At 54.0% G+C, this 20,680-nt stretch overlaps 4 protein-coding genes across 4 annotated transcripts; 1 reads left to right on the forward strand and 3 right to left on the reverse strand.

Annotated features, from left to right (window-relative positions):
• Positions 1-1,548: 1,548 nt before the first annotated feature.
• On the reverse strand, positions 1,549-4,140 carry P153DRAFT_330984 (uncharacterized protein; the record flags this gene model as incomplete). The annotated part of the gene is made up of 2 exons (XM_033665453.1): positions 2,540-4,140; positions 1,549-2,480 (listed from the first exon to the last, which is right to left on the reverse strand). The coding sequence occupies exons 1-2, from the start codon at positions 4,056-4,058 to the stop codon at positions 1,549-1,551; spliced, it is 2,451 nt and encodes an 816-aa protein (XP_033528529.1). The 5' UTR covers positions 4,059-4,140.
• Positions 4,141-4,701: 561 nt separating this feature from the next.
• Positions 4,702-5,511, reverse strand: P153DRAFT_105302 (uncharacterized protein). The gene is made up of 3 exons (XM_033661876.1): positions 5,264-5,511; positions 5,038-5,158; positions 4,702-4,936 (listed from the first exon to the last, which is right to left on the reverse strand). Exons 1-3 carry the CDS (start codon positions 5,403-5,405, stop codon positions 4,783-4,785), a joined length of 417 nt encoding a protein of 138 aa, XP_033528530.1. The 5' UTR covers positions 5,406-5,511; the 3' UTR covers positions 4,702-4,782.
• A 4,449-nt stretch (positions 5,512-9,960) lies between these two features.
• On the forward strand, positions 9,961-14,926 carry P153DRAFT_372612 (uncharacterized protein; the record flags this gene model as incomplete). Its single annotated transcript, XM_033669408.1, has 2 exons — positions 9,961-13,569; positions 13,619-14,926. The coding sequence occupies 2 exons, from the start codon at positions 9,961-9,963 to the stop codon at positions 14,924-14,926; spliced, it is 4,917 nt and encodes a 1,638-aa protein (XP_033528531.1).
• An 873-nt stretch (positions 14,927-15,799) lies between these two features.
• Positions 15,800-19,098, reverse strand: P153DRAFT_280103 (zinc metalloprotease-like protein; the record flags this gene model as incomplete). Its single annotated transcript, XM_033663057.1, has 3 exons — positions 15,800-16,000; positions 16,078-18,863; positions 18,909-19,098. The coding sequence occupies 3 exons, from the start codon at positions 19,096-19,098 to the stop codon at positions 15,800-15,802; spliced, it is 3,177 nt and encodes a 1,058-aa protein (XP_033528532.1).
• Between the last annotated feature and the right edge of the window lie 1,582 nt (positions 19,099-20,680).

Below are 20,680 nucleotides of genomic sequence, written 5' to 3' on the forward strand. Positions count from 1 at the left end.
TGGAGAACACCGTTCTATGGCTTCCGCTCACGCACGCACGCGGTGTCGGTTGTTGGTGTCGGTGTCGGTGTTGGGCGTTGGCGTTGGCGTTGTTGATATTGGCGGGGATGGATACCGTATGGTAACCGGAATCGTAACTTGCACGCGCGCGTGTGGGGGGTTTGGTTGCGCAAGAACAAGGACAAGGACAAGAACAAGCAGAGGCTGCTTTTACCAGTCGTTACCATGTTATGAAATGAAGTCCCATCAAATGAAATCACACCCCATCTAATCCCAGCAGCAATCCCGACGGGGCCAATAGTTCGCCATGCACAGGGATAAGATCGGTGGGTTGTGTTTTGTTTGCGATCGGGCTTGTCTCGTTTCGTCTCGTGTTGTTGTTGGGGGTGTGATTGGTTGTGCTTGATTTACCGTTCATCTACTCCTTTCTCACCACCACCCGCATTGTCCTATGATTAGTATTATCCCACGACTGTCATAGGTTCACGGCCTCATTCTTCCTACCCGTCCAGGTCCATGTCCATTCCATCCTAGACAGAAAAGTGAACCTTACGCGTAAACCCGTAAACCCCCAAACCAGAACACTACACAGCGAACTGAGCAAACCCCAAAAAACCACACCTAACCCCCCCACTATGAGGTGTAAAACCCATCCCCTACTCCCACCAACCCTCCTACATTGCCACGCTACGTTACGCTACATACAACACCCAAGTCTTCTACAGCCACCTCTGCTTCATGTTCTTCATCTATACAGATGCATTGTCAGCAACATAATGTCACCCTGTGTCGCCTCTTCAGTAGGTTACCTGGAGATCAAGAGAGGGGGGGATAGCGAGGGGTAGGGGACAGTAATTATGCGTTTGCATTTCCTTGAACGTACTTACTTGCCTAGATGCTTGTGCAGTCTTGTGTTATATGTTAGGATTATGTAGATATATATATACATCCTGCCTGAGAATACTCTTTGACACGAGATATATCTTGCTACTAGCTCTAACTTTACGTGAGCTTCACTTGCACGGGCAGGGATTTATTCTGTCTTGCCTAGAGTCCGACTATTGTTAAGCAAGACATCGAATCAAGCACATCTTCCAACCCGATATACAGTCCAGTGTCCTTGAGTAATGAATGAATGTATTCGTCTTCTACCATCTACCTCTTATCTACTTTATATCTCCCCTCCTCATCTCCTTCCACTCTGCTTATTCTTCCATTCTTCATTCTTCCCCTCATCCTCTTCCATCTCTTTCCATTCAACCTCTCCATCTCACACCTCCATGTATAATTCTATATGCTTATTCCAACCCCACCCGCAATCCCAATCCAGTTTACACCAACAAAAGAGAAAACCCCAACAAAAAAACCGCTCAACACCAAAGGGACATATACAACCCCCTCGCCCCATCCCAAGAATGCAAAAACTGCGAAATGCCATGCGAATGATGATGCGAATGTAAAAGCGAATGCGAACACCCAAGCAGCGCTGCGTAACGTTCGTGTTGTTTCCCCCATCTCCCCCTCCTTTTCACCAACCCACCAACCACACTAACTCTTCCCCGCCTCAAACACCCTCCCCATAAACCCATCCACCTCCCTCCCCCCCACCTCCGCCCCCCTCAACACCCTCAACACATCCTCCCGTCCCCCCTCCCCACACCTCCCCTCCAACTCCCCCAGCACCGCCACCGCCACGCGCGGAGGAATCTTATCCCCCTCAACGACATAAACATCCATAACCCTCGCCGCCGCCTCCACCCCCAAGCGCGCACAAAACAAACTGCCGAACATATCCTGCAAGTAATCCCTCGGCTCCACACGCAGGGTTTCCAGCCGCTTCGCCAGACCGGCGTGTTTCCTACCTAACGCGTTGAGTGTAGTAGCGTACGCGGCGTGCGTAGCGTTCTCGTCGTTTATGAGGAACGACAAGGGGAGGGGGCGATTCAATAGGTTTGAGAGTGTGACGAAAGACTGCGCGGGGGACAGACTGAGCAGCAGGAGCGCGGCGATGTGATGAATTGGCGCAGACGCAGGGGGGATATCAGGCCGGTACGTCGCATACGCGAGGCAGATATTCACGAGATCTGTATGCAGGGCTTGGGGCTCTGCGCCCGTAGTCGCAGGCGGTGCGAACATGCACAGTTCGGGGAAGACGGTGCGGGTGCAGGCTAGGATTTGGGGGTAGCGGGTTGAAAGGGGACTCTGCTGTTGCTGGAGGGCTTGTTGCGCTTTTTGTAAAGCAATGGTGTAGGTGGTTTCTGTTACTTCGAGGTCGTTTCCTACTGCGCGCTGCCAGACGGCGCCGCGGAGCCGCGGGGGGATGCCGTTCCACCACATTTTTCTGTGTGTGGCGCGGAGTGCTGGGTCGGCCATTTCGGTGTCCCATTTTGGGAGGAGGGTGGTCCAGTATTCGGCTTTGATGCGGGAGGCTTTTTCGCGGGCGAGGGCTTCGGATTGCGCGCGTTGGGCTTCGAGGCGTTCTGATAGAATGTGTCAGTACAGAATTTCGGATCAGGAGTGAAAAATAGTCATGGCTTACCGGCTTCCTCAATCCTCGCAAGCATCCTCTGATACTCTTTGAGGTGTTTCTTCTCCTCCTTCGGATTCTTAGGCGGTAACCAACTCGGCCTCGTCCGCGAAAGATACTTCTGCTTCTCGACCGAAGGCTGAAACGGATCAATAAGCGGATCACTCTTACGCACCGGCGGAAGCGAAGATTTCTTGCTCTTAGGCTCAAGCTGGCTGACAGACGTCGAGCGCGTGAGCCCGGGCTGCTGGCGTTGAACTTCCTGTTTGCGCTCCGATTCGACCTGGAACTCCTCGAGCGCCTCAGTCATTTTCTTCGCGTCCGGGTCGAGCGATGTGTATGTGTCTTCCCAGTTATTCGTGCGCTGGCGTGTGAGCCCAGGGGGGAAATTCTCCCTACTCGCTGACCGCGGCGAGGGCATGCGTTGCGGGAAGCGCGTCGTTGATGGCCCGGGGGATGTGCGTGCGGAGGACCCGCCATTGCTGATAACGCTCAAACTCGGCGACCCCCTGGGCGGACTCCCGCACGTCGATGGCGCGGGTGACCTCTCCTGAACGGGCCGTGGCGAGATGGGCACGTTCCAAATCACCGCATCCTCAGGTAGTTCCTCGTCCTCCTCATCATCGCACTCCGCCTCCCGTTCCTTCAGCGTCTTTCGCTTCGAGTCCTGCCACGACTGCCTCCTCGCGTTCAAGCCCGGGCTAGGCATGACCTCCAGCCCGCGCGAGCTCTTCCTCGAAAGCGTCCTCGGCGCCGCAGCAAACGTGTGCGCACCCGACGGCGAGGGCGATCTGGACGAGCGCGGGGGCGCAGCAAGACTCATATTAGCGCTGGACAGCGAGGGCGCCGACGGCGACGAGAAGCCCCTCCTGCCCGGCTTCGCGGGCGCCTGCAGCTTCAGCGCGCCATTAACCTGGCCCTTCAAGCTAGGATATCTATTCTTCGACGACGCGGTCAAAGTTCGCGAGCTCGCCACATTAGATAGACTCGCACTCCGCGCATCGTACACGACTCTCGTCGACGTGCTGTTCTGCATGGGAAACGCCGCGGGCCCCTTGACGTCGTCGAGGTTGATGTCTTCGAAATGTGACAGGTCGCTTGGGCCCATGAGGTCGGACAGTGTCTCCGAGTGGAAGCTCGAGCTCTTGGAGCTCTTGGAATTGGTGAGGTCGGGCGGCGAGCCCGGGGCGCCCACATCGGGGACGTATGTAGTGATGGCAGCCATGAGGCGTCTTGGTTTCCTCCTCGGCGATCCGATAGTATAGGGGAGATGTGTGGTTGAGGATTTCGCGCAGACGTCGCGCAGCGCAGGGTTCGGGATTAACGAGCGGACATAGTCATGCTCTGATATTATGTACAAGGTATTATCACTCGGGGGGATGGAAAGAATAGCGTTGTTGGCGTCGTCGTCGTCGGTGATGTTGATAGTGTGGAACTCGTCGTAGTTGGTGTTATTGTCCGAGCAAGAAGTAATAATCGAGGGGAGGCGGTGTCGTTGAAGATGTTGCACGGAGAGCGTGGTCGAGGGCATGTTGAATTGCAATTTCGGAGGATGACGCTAAGCCCCTGATCGAGAACATTCATAAACCCTGCCAGCTCAACGTACGTTCCTGGTCAGCGGCAAGGGCCCAGTGCGCACGTTGGAATTGCAAAGCGGGGACCAAGATGGAGACTTTGTGCAAATGTCTTGATTCAGAGATTTGCTCGAGGGAAGGGAGGGGGCGTGGGCAGTGGGCGAACTATCAAGGAACTATCAAGGAACTATCGTCTCAGCACAAGATGGCGTACTGCCCCAGCTTTCAAGAAACCCGAGCCATGCATCCAACATCCCGTGAAACACGAGGAGGCCGGTGTGGGCTGGTCCTTGCTGTGTGGGCGCTTGACATCACGACGACAAATGGTGAAATTATACGGTCCAGCCAATCGACCGCTAGAATGCCTTTGGTCCAGAGCCGGTGTTATCTCCTCGAGGACCCAACCGCTCAATACAGCGCGATCGAAGCTTGCAGAAACGAGCAGCCGGGAAAATAGGAGGAGAGGCGAGAAAAGCAGGCTTTCATGATGATGGAAGTGCCGTAGCGGTATGCAAGCCATGCAGCTCAAGAGCCGCCGCTAACACCTAGTGTGGCAGACATCTCGATTAACCTTTCCAAGCTTGGAGACCGACTTCGTCCTCAACACAACGCATCTTTGCGCATCACACGCACACCGCCAGCCCTTCGACTTACCGCATGCTTCATATCTCGCTCGACTATCTACCGCCCCCACGCACATGCACTCTCCAACACCCCCCTCTCCATCTCACTCGAGAAGCGTGCTTTGCGCAGTTCGCCCCCAAGCCACTTGAGCAGAACGCAATGTTTTGTTTGTCTCCGCTGAAACACCGTTTGAAAAGCCCTACAAGCCAGCCTATTCTTTCTGTCAGCCACACCTAGTCCCTGCCTTTCCATGTTGCAATTCTTCGTGTCCGGTCCGAGAACTCGAGACACCGAGGCGCGTCCTGCACTTACCACATAACATGGCGGCGCGAGACGGCGCTTTGCAGCGGTTGACCGCCGGACTGGATGCTGCGCGACCGCGACCGACGCTGCAACATCACGAATGCAAGTGCAATGATGTTGTCTACCGTTTCTGCCATGTTGTTAGTGGATCGCCCGGCTTAGGCACCGTTGCACACCCCGCTTCCGATTGGGTGGAATCGCATGTTTTCGCGCCACCGGCTCTGGGAGGACGTACTGATAAGCAAGCTTGAACACGCTGTCCGCACCTTAGCTAGCGCGCGTACGTACTCAAGGCATCTTGCTGCTGCTTCGTAGAAGCTCTGGTAGAGATTGGCCAGGATCTTCGCCATGCTGTTCAGTGATGTATCGATGAACATGGCTTTGAGTTGGATCTTGAAGCCGCTATTGGTTGTCAGTGAGTGGGTCGGACATCTTGAGCCGCCGTACAATCGATTGGATGGCGGTCGAGCTTCCCAGCGAACGACTGGAATGGGATGAAATCCGGGGATATTGTTGTCAAACTTACTTGAGCGCTTTGCGATGAAACGTCTGACCCGGCATCTTGGACAAATCGACCGTCAGCGAATTCTCAACATCTGCACTTGTCAGCTTCCCACTCGGCCAATCCCATATGGCAATGCATCTCACCGGCCTTTGCAAGGCGCTCATCGTTCTTGCCGACTTCCAATGTCCTCGTGTCAATGCAAACACCACAATACGTAAATTTGGTATCTGAGACGCTTCTGGGTACTTGATAGCCATCATCAGTAACTGCATCGAAATTGGCCAACGTCTTGGATGGCTTGACGACGACGCCATAGTCCGCATGCCCACGGTGCATCATATGTATGAAACGCTCTGCGTGTTCTCGATTGATTGTTATCAGCAGAAAATCGTCAAGTAGTCGGAGCAGCAGACAATCATCGCCGAGTGCAAAGCTCAAGACTTCGCGTTCGAGTTCAGCGTAGAAAAAGTTACACAAGATACTTGACAAGATCGAGCCCTGAGGGATGCCCGTCTTTTGACGGTAGAAGCGCTTCCCAATTTTGACTAGGTTGCGCTCGACGTGCTCACGAAGAAGCAGCATCAGGTCATGCTTAGTCTCACGCTGCTGTAGGTCCGTGTTGACGAAGACGGTATTAGCCTTCATGCCTGTGAACCTGTCTTGCACAAGCTGGCTGAACGAGGCTACCTCTTCTGCAGCGCCACTGTGCGCAACATACCGCTTCAGAGGCATGGGGTTGATGTGTTGTCCGTTAAGGCGTTGCAGGGCGCCCAGGGGACTGATCTCTACGTGTTTACCTGTCTGATACGCCTCTAGTGACATCAGACTGTCAATCATACTGAGCAAGCGTGACTGCGGGATGGTGTCGAAGCAAGATTGCACGTCAACTTTGGCAAAGTACAATGGCCTGTTGCCCAATTTTCGCTCCTGCAACGAGGCCTTGAAGGATGTGAGTTTGGGAAACATATCATTTACCGAGAAGAGAGAGCACCCGAATCTGTCTGGCTGGAGGGACTGCTCAAAGTTAGTGTTGAATTTGGCGAATAACGTTGTACTTACCTTTTCATACGTGATGGCGTTGAACACGGGTGTCATGGTTGCGTTGATGCTCCGGCCAAGAGACATAGTGCCATTCCGCATCACTTGCTGTCTCCTTTTGAGATTCATAATCGTCCGAAACCCGTACTTTTTCGGGAGCAGGCGTATCTTGCTAAAGCCCAGTGGGCGAACCGAAAGCAGTTTGTTGGCCCGTTCAGACGGCATCTCTTCGAACATGTCTACCCTCAATGTTGACAACGAAGGTTCAGACAACATGCGCCAAACGTCGTGGCGGAAATAGAAAAGCCGGTTGCGGTGGACGTTGGACTCTGTCACATGAAAGTTGGACCGGATCAGAGGTATCAGCAAAGAGTCAAATACCCAGTACACAAATTCTAGCAATAGTTCTGTTCGTTTCTCGAAGTCGGACCTTGCTAGCTTGGTGCTTTCGTCCTGACCGGGTAGCCGGAGCCATGCTAGGCTTGCGATCTGCATTGCGTGTCAGGTTGATATGCGTCACAATGCAAGGTGTGCTTTACCTGGAGCTTCTGTGTGACTTGGTGCAAAGTAAGACTTTCAAATCGTCGCAAACATACGAACTGATCTATCCAATACATGACCTCACGCTTGTTGCTGTCGTCGCCCCAGAAGCTCTTTGGAATTACTCTGGCGATCACGGCTCGACAGAATGCTGACACGTGTGCTGTAGGACATGCCATGTCTGTGAAGCAGGTTTTTTCAATTGTATGGCTTTCAGGATAATCGGTGCCATCTTTGTGATCGCATGCTGGGCTGTCAGCTGCAAGTAAGTTCACCGTCGGCCGAAGTGGATTGTTCCTCCACTCTGGCCTTGGAGATAGAGGTATGCCCTACTGGTGTCAGTACGTTCACTCTTACCATTTTCGGTTGCATACCTCGACAGGACAGTAATGTCGGAGCAACTCCGTGTATGAACAACGTTTGTTGAGAGTTCGAAGTAGAGCCACTAGGGTAACGGTATCACCTCTCAGCCTCTTTGGAACGCGACCTTTCCATCGGTTCGCCTGCTCAATGTCTGTCGCTTTGCCGCCGAGGTCGCGGCGCATGCTTTGATGAATGTCTTTCTCACGCAGCGTATAGTCTTTGAAAGGCATGGCTGTCTCACGAGGATCGACTTTGGAAGTAAACACGTTATGCAAGCCAAACTGCCGGGGAAAGATGTAACGCATAACGTGTATCGTCTGTTGGTCGTCATCACATTCAAGGTAACGATTTAGCACGTCTGTGTTTCACCTCAGCGGTCAGTCGTGACACGGATGCAATGTGAACTCACGGATATGGCGCATGCCAAACCTGATACCTCCTTTGGCATTGAGAGCGGCCTTGGCATACAACATGCGACTCCGTACAAACACTATTGTGTTTGGTGTCTTATTTTCACTGACGAGATTGCGTTTGTTGCTCATTGTGCCGTCTGTGGGCTCCTCTTTCGAGGGTGGTTCAGGTTTCAGCTCTGATATGGGAATACCGCTCAGTTGGCAGTAGTTCCCTAAGCTGTCCTGAACCGGACGGAAGATGGCGCATTCGAGAAGCAGATCCATCATGATGCGATCTCCGCCCTGACCAAGCACCGCATGCAGTCGACACCACAATGGTCCCTTGAGCGTCTGTGCATAGCCATTGGGGTGGCGGGCGACAAGTCCAGGGATGGAAGAAGTCGGGTCAGTGTCAATGGCATGGCGCCGATGCGGGTTTCCTGAGCGCTGAAAACCGTGACAAAGTAAATGTGAGGGCTTGTGGGTTGTCGAGCGCTTGAAGAGGCGCCAGATGACAAAGTCTACAATCTGTGCAGGTGTGTTTAGCAACCAGGCCTGGTGTTGGAGTCACAAGTGATATTGGCAAAGTGTGATGTGCAGCGTTATACGACCTACCTCGGATTGCAGGAAGTAGCCAGGCTTGAAGGTTCCGCCCGTCGCTAGCTGCGAAAGCTGTTGGGTGAAACTCTCAATGTCTCGGCCGCGTTCTTTCTCCTCTTTCTCCTCTGTCTCTCGGCCGTCCACGATGGCATCTGCAGCTGCTCCCACTAGGGTTGTGTCAAGTAGTTTTCCAAGCTCGACATCAGTGATGCTTGTCGAATCTGCATCTGGAGACACGGGCGACAGCCCGAGTTGGGAGATTTTCCGACGCCTGTTCTTGGACGATGTTGGAAGACGCGACGACAGATAGTGGCGCAGGGTGAGAAGTTGGGGATAGAGGCGTTGCAGAACGGGATGGGAAGGCGTGGCATTGATGGATTGGTCAACAGCTGGCCTCGCCTTCTTTCGAGGACCCCCACCAACGTGGGAGGCCAGTTTTCTTTTCATGCTGGGTTAGAATGACGAATGGTGGTGGAGTGGCGTAGGCGAGGTCGGCGTGGTTGTGTTTGCAGACGGACAGACAGGGGCACAGTTAGCAAGTCGCGCCGAGTGGCAGGCACGGGTCAGAGATTGGTGAGACTTGGAGCAGCCGTTGGTTTGCAGTGGCATGGCGGAACACGGATATTGACGTCTCGAGTGCAGAGGTGCAGCTGTCCGGGATGGGGCCTGGAGCAGAGGTATGCGGTTCTATATCCGTCTAGAAGATGCGCTAGAGGCCGGGAAGTTGTGGGGTTTTGCACACTTCCCGTGAATGCCCCCCCATCACGACCCAGACACGGATTGCGGCCCAGCTACGTCTGTCCTGTGGTCCCGGTGAAGAGCATAGCGGTCGCTGCCCTTGCATGTACTTGCATCCCGTGCGACACCAGACGACAGACGACGCAGGACCATCACGTAGCTCATCTAAACACGGGGTGCATGGTCATTCCACACGGTGTTACGGTTCTCAGTCCCCGCCAATCGAGGACTTGGCTGAGCAGCAGTTCACGGCTGTTGATAGCACGGCTGCCCCGAGTGTGGCGCTCCAACGTCGGTGCCCTCGCCGTCCGGTGCGGTGTCCCCAGGGCCTGCAGTAGCGCGCTGGAGACGTCGAAGCGCGTCGTCGTCGCTGCTGGGAGCTGTGTGCTTCGTGCTGCCCACTGCCTGTGCCTCCCCTGCGACCGACTGAGCATCTTGGGCGCGGCTTGATTGGACCATCTGCGACGAGTGGACGGCGGTGCCCTGATTCGCGCCGAACGCTGCCTCAGGACCATGGTGCGCTAGGACAAGATGGCAGAGTCGGACCCAGCGCATGGCTATGCATTCCACCCCAGCGTCGCCAGCTGGGTGCACTCGACGACGCTCGCCCAGCTCGATGGCCACGACGGCCGCGAAGACGCCGACCCCCCGCCCCCCGACGACGCCCTCGACAGCGACCCGGACGCCTTCTACAAGACGCCCGTGACCAGGAACACGCTCGACGGCACCCACGACGCACCCACACCCGCCGCGACCATGGCCCCCTCGCGCCCGCGCCCGCCCTCGACCTCGACGAACGGCGCCCCCCCGACCACCACCACCAAGGGCACCGGCCCAGCGAACCCCCGAGCTGCTGCCCGCTCAGTCTCCGCCGCCCCGTCTGCGGCCTCGACGACGCGCTCGCCCCCGCCGCCCACGAACAAGGTCAAGGCCCTGGCCGAGCGGTTCGAGCGCTCGCCGGGCAGCGCCATTGCCCCCTCGCCGCGCGCCCGCTCGCAGTCCAAGACGAGAGAGCCGTCGCGCACCGCTGCCCGCGAGGCTGCCCGCAGAGCCAACGCGCCCACGTCCCCGCCCACCACTGCGGCCACGCGCTCGAGCAAGGACGCCTCGTATGGCGCCTTCAAGCTCGCCCACACCAAGCCGCGGGAGCGCCCCCAGCCCGCGCCGGCCACCCCTCGACCGGCGCGGCGGGCCCACGGCAGCCGCAGCAGCCTCGACCAGCACATCTCGACGGCCACGCGCCAGAAGCTGGCCACGCCCGCCCGCCGGCCTGTGTCGAGCGGCCGCCAGCCCTTTTTTGGCGAGGTCGTCGGCGGGCAGGACGACACGGCGCCAGGCTATGGCATCCCCTCGTTCGAGAGCACCCTGCAGCAGGGAGACACGCCCTCGCAGCACACACGCTCCGCCAGCGCCAGCGCCACCCCGTCCGCCGCAGAGGGCCAGGCTGCCCAACGCGTGCGCTCCCCGCCCTCCAGAATCCCCGTCGCCAAGCGGCGCTCCAGCATTGGCTCTGACACGGGCTCCTCGACGCGCTCCGTCAAGTACACGCCCACACGCTCCGCCAACTACAGCAACAGATCGTCGCCCACGCGACTCAACAGGAAGCCCATACGCAGCAATGCTGCTGCCAAGCCGAATGGCGCAGACCACTCGATAGCCTACCGCGGCTACAGCGAGCGCGGGAAGTCTAGCAGCCTCGCAGCCGCCGTTAGTGCCGCGCCCCCGACGTCGCCCCGCCTGCGCAACTCGCGAGAGAGACACCCGCTCCCGCAGTCCCCCAACGCCCACGCCAAGAGCTCGGCCGCCCACGACGACCGCGACTACTTTCTGGCTGGCGGCGGTTTTGTCCAGCAGGACTCGCCCAATGCCTATCCGCTGTGTCAGCCCTCGCCCGAGCACCCGCCACAGGACGAGCATCGACACCTCAGTCTGCAGACCTCGCCGCGTCGACCTCTGTCTTCGGCCACCGAGTTTGAGGAATCGCCGGTGCTCGGCATACCGGGGAGCTTTGTCCTGACGCCCCCGGTAGTGCATGTCGAGTCTGAACAGGTGCTGCTCCGCCCAGCAGTATTTCACCCTGCCTCTCGAGAGCCGCCGCCTCCGTCGCCTATCATCGATGAGTCGGAGCTCGGTGTCAGAGAGTCGATCCCCATCATGCTTGCTGAAGATCAATCACCTGGGTCATGGTCTTCCGGCACGCGAGACACGAACGAGGGTCTCCAGGCTCTATCGTTTCCATATCGGCCCGACCGCGCTTACGGCTTTGAAGGTGGGCGGCATCCTTCAGGATATGATGGCGACAACTCGCCAATAGAGCCTTTTGCGAACAGAGAAGCCCTATACTCAACAGAATCGGCCAACGTTGGCCCGTACCGAGCAGTCGGATCGTTCCCACTACATAGTGAAACCTACAGTGTGGTGAACTCAGTGCTGAATATCTACCATCGTTCACCAGTCATCACTCCAGAGCTGGCCTCGCTTTCACGCGACAGGGTACAACACGTGTCACCCGTTATTGCCCAACATGAAGATTGGGAGTCAAAGGAAGCGACCGAGACGTATCTTGCGCGGTTGCTGAGCGACGCGAATGGTGCAGCCAACGTAGCGAACGTCGCAAACACCACCACAAAGTCACAACATCGTAAAGTCACAACCCAATCGCGGCCTGATTTGAGGACTTCCCGATTGGGAGACGATTCACCAGTACATGAAGCAGCGGGGACGGCCATTATCTATCCTTCACAACCGCGTTATTCACGCGGCTCACCGGGGTCAACCACCACCACAATCCACGAAGATGCATCCCGCTCTGACAGCTCCTCAATGAATCAATCACGCAACCAACTCGTGCAGGACCCGATGGCTGATCGCAAATCACCATCAACAAAAGGTATTGATCTTCCTCAGCTGGCGTGGACAAACGAGGGCCTTGGCCTCTCTTTGCAAGACGGACACCAACCTTCACTTATGCCACCACACGCCAACCCGCCTCGTCCCGCTTATTCACCGCCTCCTCCTCCGTCTGCAACAGAACAACAGGCGACCTCGAGTTTCCACCAACGCCACCCTCAACCACCTTCACCTGGAACACAATTTGAGCAGCATCTCGCTCGCGCACAAACACCAGTCAACGAAGGTTTCGACGCGAATTCCGAGGACTGCTTTCGCACGCCGCAGCCACCGAAGGTGAACTCAGCCACACGTGAACCCGAGACGACGGCTATGGCAGAGCAGGCGGACCCTGCGTTGCAAGCGAAGCAGGCGCTGATAAAGCGATATCGAATCCTCGAGGAGCTGCTCTCGACGGAGCACCAGTTCTGCACTGACATGATGATTGTCCACAACATCTTCGAGGCGACTGCCCCGCCAGAACTCATGAGCGAGAAGGAGAAGAAGATCCTGTTCAGCAACTGCAAAGAACTAGAGAAGTTGTCCCTCTCGTTTTTCCGTGCAGCCAAAAAGGCGTCTAAACCTATCATCAACTTCGAGACGTCCCCACCCACTGGGCCATGGAATCGCGACTCCACAGACAGTCGGCCTTATAGCTCTTCAGGCTCTCTGAATCCCCGAAGTCCGTCCGAAGACGCTCCTGATCCGTTTGAGAATTGCACGCTCGAAAAGGACCATCTCACAACGATCGGCCGCGTGTTCCTCGAGAACAAGGACAAGATGGAGCGACTTTACACATCGTACTACCTCAATCAAGGTAACATGAGCGACTACCTCAAGAAGCACAAACACGATCCTGAATTCACAGGCTGGGTCATTGCATGCTTCGAACAGGTCGAGACCATGACCCAATCGTGGGATCTAGATTCGCTGCTCGTCAAGCCTGGCCAGCGCATCTTGAAGTATCCGTTGCTTCTTGGCGAGCTCAAGAAGGTTACCGACGCGAGTCATCCTGACCTGAAAAACATCGAAGCAGCCCACGAAGCATTTCTTGCCGTTAACAGCCGCATCAACGAAGCAAAGGCACGCTCAGATACCTTCCGCGCCGCAACTTCAGAAGGGAAGAAGGAGAAGAGCAGAGGAAAGGCCATAGGTAAGACATTTGTGAAAGCGTTCATTCCAAAGCCGGACAAGACCAAGGCGTATGATGAAGCCGATAAGATCTTCAAGGATCATGACTACAAGTCGAGAGAGCAGAAGTTTGGTGGCCATTTCTTCCAGCTTCAAATCGTCGTGCGTGATTTTGAGAAATATTTGGATGCAATCACAGAGCACTGCTCCTCGCTCAACAAGGTCGTTCTGGACTTCATCACCATCATTGAGACCGGTCCGTCCATGCATCCCGAGCTCGAGAGCACGTGGCGGAAGTGGGCCTTGGCTCATCAGGAGCTCCAGAACAAGGCCCTGGAAGAACATGTAAGTTTGAGTGTGCGTCTTGGTCTGCGTGGTACTGACGACTTCACAGAAAACTGCTGTTCGCACTCGCGTGTTGAAGCCTGTCGCAGATTTGTGGGAAGTATGGGGTGCGTACCAAAGAACGATTGAGCAACGCAAAAAGCTCTTGCTGTATTACGTCAAGCACAAGCAGGCGGTCGATCGTAGCGAGAAGGTCGACCCGCTTCTCGAAGAATCAGCCCAGAAGTTCACGGCGATCAATGATACCCTCAAGCACGAGCTGCCACTCCTTTACGAAAGGACCAAAGACTTGATGCGCATGCTGATGGCACGATTCCTGGGCCTCCAAAAAGACTGGTACAAGACATGCTCGAAGAAGATCCTCCCTCTCCTCGAGAGCGAGCCACAACATACTACCTCCCTCCGCTACGACCTGGAGTCGTACGTCGACCGCTTCTACTCGGACTACAAGCCAATGCAGGAGTTGATGAACAAGATGAACATCATCAATCGCAACTTGCTGGTTGACATATCAAACATGGCCTCACCCGTGCCAACGTTATCCTCTGATGGCGGCAGCTCAGCGCGCAACTCATCCTCCCGCAACCGCACCGCATCCATGGGAAGCGACATGTCGATGGTCGACTCCCGCAACCGCAACAGCGGAGGCTACGGCCCACAACCCCAAAGACGTCCCTACGACGCCCCACCACGCTCCTCCCCCGCAGGCCCCGCCTACCCATCTCTCTTCCAAACCGGCACAAGCGCAAACCGCCTCGGCCCCGGCCCCACCTCCCTCCGCGAAGCCCGAGCCCTAAGCCCCGTCTCCGACGCCAGCGACGCAACAGTCATGCGCAACGACCGCCCCTCAGGCCGCCCCCGCAACCCCAACTACCTCACCCTCGACGGCGCAGCAGACTACGAAGACTACTCCCCCCTCGGCGTCAACACATTCGACTTCCCCCCCCAGCTCGGCGCGTCCTTCCTCGCACCCGCAAACACCCTCACACAATCCATCTCCGCGCCCTCCTCCCAGTCCCCCTCCCTGCCCGGCTCCTCCCGCACATCCGCGGTCTTCACCTCCGCACTGCCCATGTCCGACTCCGTCCGCGGCTCAGCCGAAGACCTGCCACCTACCCCCGGCGACGCAAATGAGCCCGAGGTTCTCTTCCTCGCTGCCAGTCTGTTCGAGTTCAATATCGCGCATGATCGGCGGGAAGGTGGGTATCCGTATCTCGTCTACGTGCCGGGGGAGATTTTTGATGTTATTGGGATGAAGGGCGAGTTGTGGTTGGCGCGCAATCAGGATGATCCGACGAAGACTGTCGGATGGATTTGGGAGAAACACTTTGCGCGGATATTGCCGGAGGATGCTTGAGCTTGCTTCCTTCCCTCTCTCGCGCGCTTGAGATGATGTGAACTGGATTGGACTTGGAGTGGACTTGGACGAAGCGCCTCGTGCGCACACCCAAAGATAGGGCAGAGGATGTGCATGTCTTAGTCATTGCATCCGCGACTACGGCTATTTGGACTCCCTTACACCGTCCGCATCTCATGGCTTTCCCCAACAACAACAACAAAAACGACGTGTAGCATCCACGACCATTGGATCACACCACCACACCTCTCCACACAACATATGTATCTCTACCTGTACCCGTGCATCTTCATCTCATCTTCTTCTCCCTTTCCTCACGGTACGTTTCCCCCTCACCGGTGTTCTTCTTTTTTCTTCTTTTTCTTTCTTCCTCCCCACTTCCTCGGCTTACGAGTGGGACGGCTGGCGTTTTTGGTGCTGGGTTCTTCTTTTTACGTTGTGCTGCGCTGCTGTGCCGTGCTGTGGGTTTGGATCGAATGGAGTGGGGTGTTCTTTCTTTCTTCTTCTTCTTTTTGAGGTTGGTTGGGTTGGATTTGATGGGAGGGGAAGGGAGGGGGTGGCTTTGTATGTGTATGGATGGTTGGAAGGATGGAGGGATGGAAGGATAAGGATGGGGGTTGGATTAGATTTATCGACCCGTATTGCAATGCTTATATTGCATACTTTACTTTTCATTTCTCGCTCTGTCAGAGCGTGGATGTAGATGTTTGTGTTTGTGTGATACCGCCTCGCTTCGATTTAACACGACTGTGGCTATGGCTATGGCTATGGCTGTCCACATCCCCCCTCTCTTCCTTATATCCTTCTATCATTCTATCCTCATCTAGATCTAAATCCAGATCCACATCTCCTCCAAGCCGAACTTCCACCAGCTCAGTCCTTCATCTCGTCTGCACTGTCAGTCTCGCCGCTTCCTGACTCGTCATCCTCATCATCCTCATCATCGTCGTCGTCGTCGTCGTCGTCGACTTCATCGTCTTCGTCGTCGCCTTCCAAACCATACGCCTCGCTAAAGTCCGCGAGCTGCTTGACTTGCACCGTGAAACCCGCGTTCTCAAAGTCCTTCTTGAGGCCCTATTTGGACGTTAGTACACGCACACAACCCAACCCCCAACCACCCCAGGCCTCAATAAGAAAAAGATAGAACTCACATCCAGCATAACCCCCCCACACGTAACCACCAAATCCGCCGTCCCTGGTTCAAAAACCGCCTTAACTACATCCCTCAACACAGCCTGCACATCCTCGACCCCCACCATCCTAACCTCCCGCAAACACCACTCCTGCCAATCCTTCGCCACCCCCCGCGTAACAAGATCCACAAACGAACTCCGCGCGGCATCCACAACCGTCGCCCGCTCATCCACAAACTCCCTCACAATACTCGAAATCGCGCCCTCAAGCGCCAGCCTCTCAAACACGCGCGTCCCATCCGCATACTCACCCACCACCACCTTAGCGCGAGCAAACGCCGAAAACGCATTCGGCGACTTGACGATGCGGAATTTCAGCAACCCCGTTTCCACGTCGCGGAAGAATTGCGTGCCGTATGCGAGACCGGTGCCGCGGATGCTCTGCCACATGGGGCCTTCGACGGCGTCGAGGTAGGCGAGGGCGACCATGAGGGCGGGGAGGTGGGGGTGTGTGTAGCCTTTTGGGGCGGCGGAGGTGAGGACCGCGAAGGAGGAGTCGATGGGCATTGGGATGAGGAAGTGGGCGCCTCCTGGGGAGCGGCCGTGGGGGGAGAGGACGGCGTTGCGGTCGTCTATTGGGGTTAGGGAGGGGGGGTTGGTGGCGGGGGGGATGGCGGAGGTGAGGAGGGAGAAGGTTTGGACTGGGTTGGGGAGGGAGGTTAGGTCTGCGATTACGAGGAGGCGGAGGTTGGAGAATGTGAGGAGGTGGGTGCGTAGGGCTTCGAGCTTTTCGAGGACGGCGTTGGGCGTGGATTTGAGGAGCTTGAGGGTGCGTTTTAGGTAGCGGGCTTTGACGAGCGTGTTTGTTGCGCGCACCGAGGAGGAGGGCGCGTAGTGGATCATGCGGTCTACGGCGAAGGCCATGCTGCTTCCGTCGCGCTTTTCGTCGGGGACGTCGGCGAGCATCTTGATTACTGTGGCTATTAGGCGCTCGGTGTCGAAAACGGAGTCTACGAGCATTGTTGTAAGCCATTGGACGACTATGGGGTACTTGTCCGCTTCGGCGACGAAGGTTATGTATATCATTTCTGAGTTGCCAATCTCGGATCCGCGGTCCATGGAGTACTCGATCGTGTCTTGTTCCAGCTTGGTGATGACTTCTTCAAATTCCATGCGCTTGCCGTCTTTTGTGATTGGGGTCGCGAAGAAGTTGCTTAGGTATACGCCTAGCAAAGGTTTGAGGTCGGTGGGTATGTTCGCTGTTCCGAGTGCCAGACCAAAGTGGACAAAGGATGTCGGTATGTGCTCGAAATGGATGAAGAGCGGTAGGTTCTTTTCGTTCTGGTCGACAATCTTCTGGATCTGGTTGTCCTCGGTACCTAGTTCCTTTGCGAGCCCCGAGCGAGCCGTGGTGGTCTCGAAGAAGTGAATTGATTCTGTGCTGGGCACGCTCAGCCCTGCGATGATTCCCTCTGGGATGGGCTTGTCATTTTCATCTTGAGCCTGCTTCAACTTGTCTGCCAGCTTCTTCAGACCGTCTTCGCCGAACTTCTCCTGCTGTGCCTTGACGCGAGCAACCTCATCTGCCTTGATCTTCTCGGACAGTGCAATTGAGGGTTTGCCAAGCAGCGAGACATGGTGGGCATCTGAAAGCCACTTCTTCATGAAGTTTCGCCACTCCTCCTCCGTCCATTCCTCTAATTGATCAAAGACCTTGAGAGTGGCCATACCCTCTTCGAGATCAGACCCGTCTCTGTTCCCGTAGAGGTGGTCTTTGAGAATCGGGCTGTTGTACTCGTCGTTGCTGGTCTCCGACAGGAACTGGGCTTGCCTCTTGAAGCGACGAAGGCAGTCTTTCATGTAGCTCAAGTCCAGCGGCTTCGACGCATGTTCTTTGAGGACCTCGAAGAAGCGCTTTTCGGCATCTGCAAGCTTGTTTGTCTCAACAGAGCTCAGCGTGAACCAAATGATCATGTCGAAATTGCTCTTGACCCAGAAGTAAACTTCACTGGCAAGGTGTTCCTTCTCAACGAGAGTGTTTACCAAGATTGACACGGAAGAGCCGGCGAGATACGTCAACACAGTGTTGAGTGCCGTTTCGCCTAGATCGTCTGTCGCCGGGGGTCCAAAGAAAGCAATCTGAACCTCACCAGTGGACTCATCTTCCTCAGGGAATTCGACTGTGTCAATAACCGACTTGGTGAGAGACGGTGTGCGCTTAGACCCTACCCATGGACGTTTGAAAGGTGCATCGTAAGATGGCACGCGGTCGACAATGTCATCCTCAAACCTATCCAGAACATCCAGAAGATTGGTGTGGTCAACCTCGCCAATGAGTACAAGGCGTAAGTTCTTCGGTTGGTACATGTCTCGGTGGAATTGGCGGATGCGCTCAGCAGACAACACACGAAGGTTTTCCATCAAACCTCCAGTCTCAGCTCGGAATCCGTCTCCGTCTGGGTAGAGTAGCCGGCGCATCTGAAGATCCATCAGGTCGCCTTGCAGATTTTCCCGCCCTTGCATCTCGGAGTACACGACACCTGCATCTTCGCCCTTCCCGTCAATGTGGTGTACCTCGGTGTAGCAGCCAGCATCGGTAAGCGTAGGTACGACCAGATGGTCCAAGTAGATTGGGAGAAGCTGGGCAAAGCCTTCCCAGCCAGCGGTAGAGAGCGTGTAGACAGTCTCAGCGGTGTCTGTCCATGCATTGGTGTCTGAATATGATCGGGTTGCAATCTTGTCTAGTACACCCTTGTATGGGTACTTCCGCGAGCCCATAAAGCAGAGATGCTCGAGGGTATGTGCTGTGACCTGTCAGTGGCGACTAGCCCGATGATTGCATAACTTACGAGATCCCGAGTCATCGTGGATTTCTGTCGCAACGGTAAAGTAGCCGTAGACTTTGGGTCCTTTTCGGTCGACTACCACCACTCGCAGACCCGTTCGTTGAGATTCATACTGTGTGAATGTGGCGTCGGCGTAGTCGGCCTTGAAAGTCTGGATCTTCTTGAAATGTGATTCTTGCTGTATGGAACCCATGATGTCGTACTGAAACGGCTCTTGAAGAACTCCGAATAAATCTTTTGGAAGAGCAGATGATGATGCAAGAGTTCTTTGGGCGCACACTTGCTCGATGTCTAGGTTGAAAGGGGCCCCTTTGCTCACAGCCGAATTGGTATTACTATTGTAGTGTTAGCATCTTTGCGTGTTTAGTTGCGCGTAGACCCCTTATAGGCGCTTGTCGATGCACTTGTCGATGCACAATGAGTACTTGACAAACTTTGACGTTTGGCAGCGCAAACCTCAAATCGAGTACGTGGGTTCGTAGGGCTTGATGGACATATTGTCATCCCAGCAAATGACACATACTGTAGAGATTGGTGAAGTAGAACAATAGACTTACACTGGAACAAGCAAAGTCACAAGTAGAAACAAACTTCCGAGGAAGAAGTGTAGATTGTATTGCGAGGATAGCGAGACTGCTGAAGTTAGCGCCACCGTCTGTCCGGCGAGGCCTTCCCCGACTGTCAAAGACAACCAAGCAAGCGTTGCTCTGTATGTAGGTACCTCGGAGCGTCTAGCCTATGTAATTCTAGATGCAACTGCTCAGCCTAAACACGTTCTCAAGTGATGGCGGGGTTGACCTTTGTGGCGGGGCAGCAGCGTGGATTGAGGCTTGGGTACGGTCGGCCATCTTACTGAATCCGCCAACTACCAAAATTAAAACTAAGAATCGCAAACATTACATTACATAATTATAATAGATAATAGTAAGAAGAAGAATATAAACTAATATAATATTATTATATACTTTACTTACCTTTAATATTATCTTTATATATCTGTATATTTATAAGTAGATATTCTCTATATATAAATACTATATATAGTATATATACTACTGTGTACTCCTACTAATGTTTACTGTGCAAAAAGGGGCTGGGTATTAGCTTCTACACTAAGTTACTATATTAAATTCTTACTGTGTTGCGTCTATCTGCCTGTACTATAAGCATAAATACGCTATAAACCTAAAATAATATAGTATATATACTAGTACTTACTTTATTAGAACTTTTGCTATATAAAGCTATAGTTTATTATATATCTAGTTATATTTTACTTATATATATTATTTTACTTTAGTAGTACTAACTAAGTAATAGTTAATATTAACTATTACTACCTACCTACCTAGTGCTATTTAACCTTACTAGCTATACTACCTATAATTAATCTTACTCTATTATAAGATAAAATTACTAAGTACTTCTATAATAATTAAAAAGTAAACTAACTAGTAAAATATATAAAAAGAGTATTAAAAAAAAGTATTAAAAAGTAAACTATAAAGTAGTAACTTAATAAATAAAAATTATAGTATAAAATTAAAATAAAGGTTACTAACTATATAAAATAATAATTAGTTATAATAGTTTAAGGCCTTAGATTAAGTAATACTAAGATTCTTATAAAGTTAAATAATCTAAAAATAAATAATATATAGATTAATATATAATAACTTTACTAAATATACTAATTACTTAATATTAAATATAACTTTATTCTAAATACTAACTAGTCCTATACTAATATAAATAAGGTTATATTTAAGCTAATC

This window comes from Dothidotthia symphoricarpi, assembly GCF_010015815.1.
Source record: "Dothidotthia symphoricarpi CBS 119687 unplaced genomic scaffold P153scaffold_2, whole genome shotgun sequence".
NCBI classification, from domain to species: domain Eukaryota; kingdom Fungi; phylum Ascomycota; class Dothideomycetes; order Pleosporales; family Dothidotthiaceae; genus Dothidotthia; species Dothidotthia symphoricarpi.

What these genes read in the sequence shown, in the direction of transcription:
- P153DRAFT_105302 (XM_033661876.1), bottom strand. Translation starts at nt 5,405, where the DNA reads ATGTTCATCGATACATCACTGAACAGCATGGCGAAGATCCTGGCCAAT. An exon ending in GTGTTCAAGCTTGCTTATCA is followed by an intron (nt 5,159 to 5,263) that starts GTACGTCCTCCC and finishes ACAACATGGCAG; the next exon opens with AAACGGTAGACAACATCATT. An exon ending in TCGCGCCGCCATGTTATGTG is followed by an intron (nt 4,937 to 5,037) that starts GTAAGTGCAGGA and finishes CAGAAAGAATAG; the next exon opens with GCTGGCTTGTAGGGCTTTTC.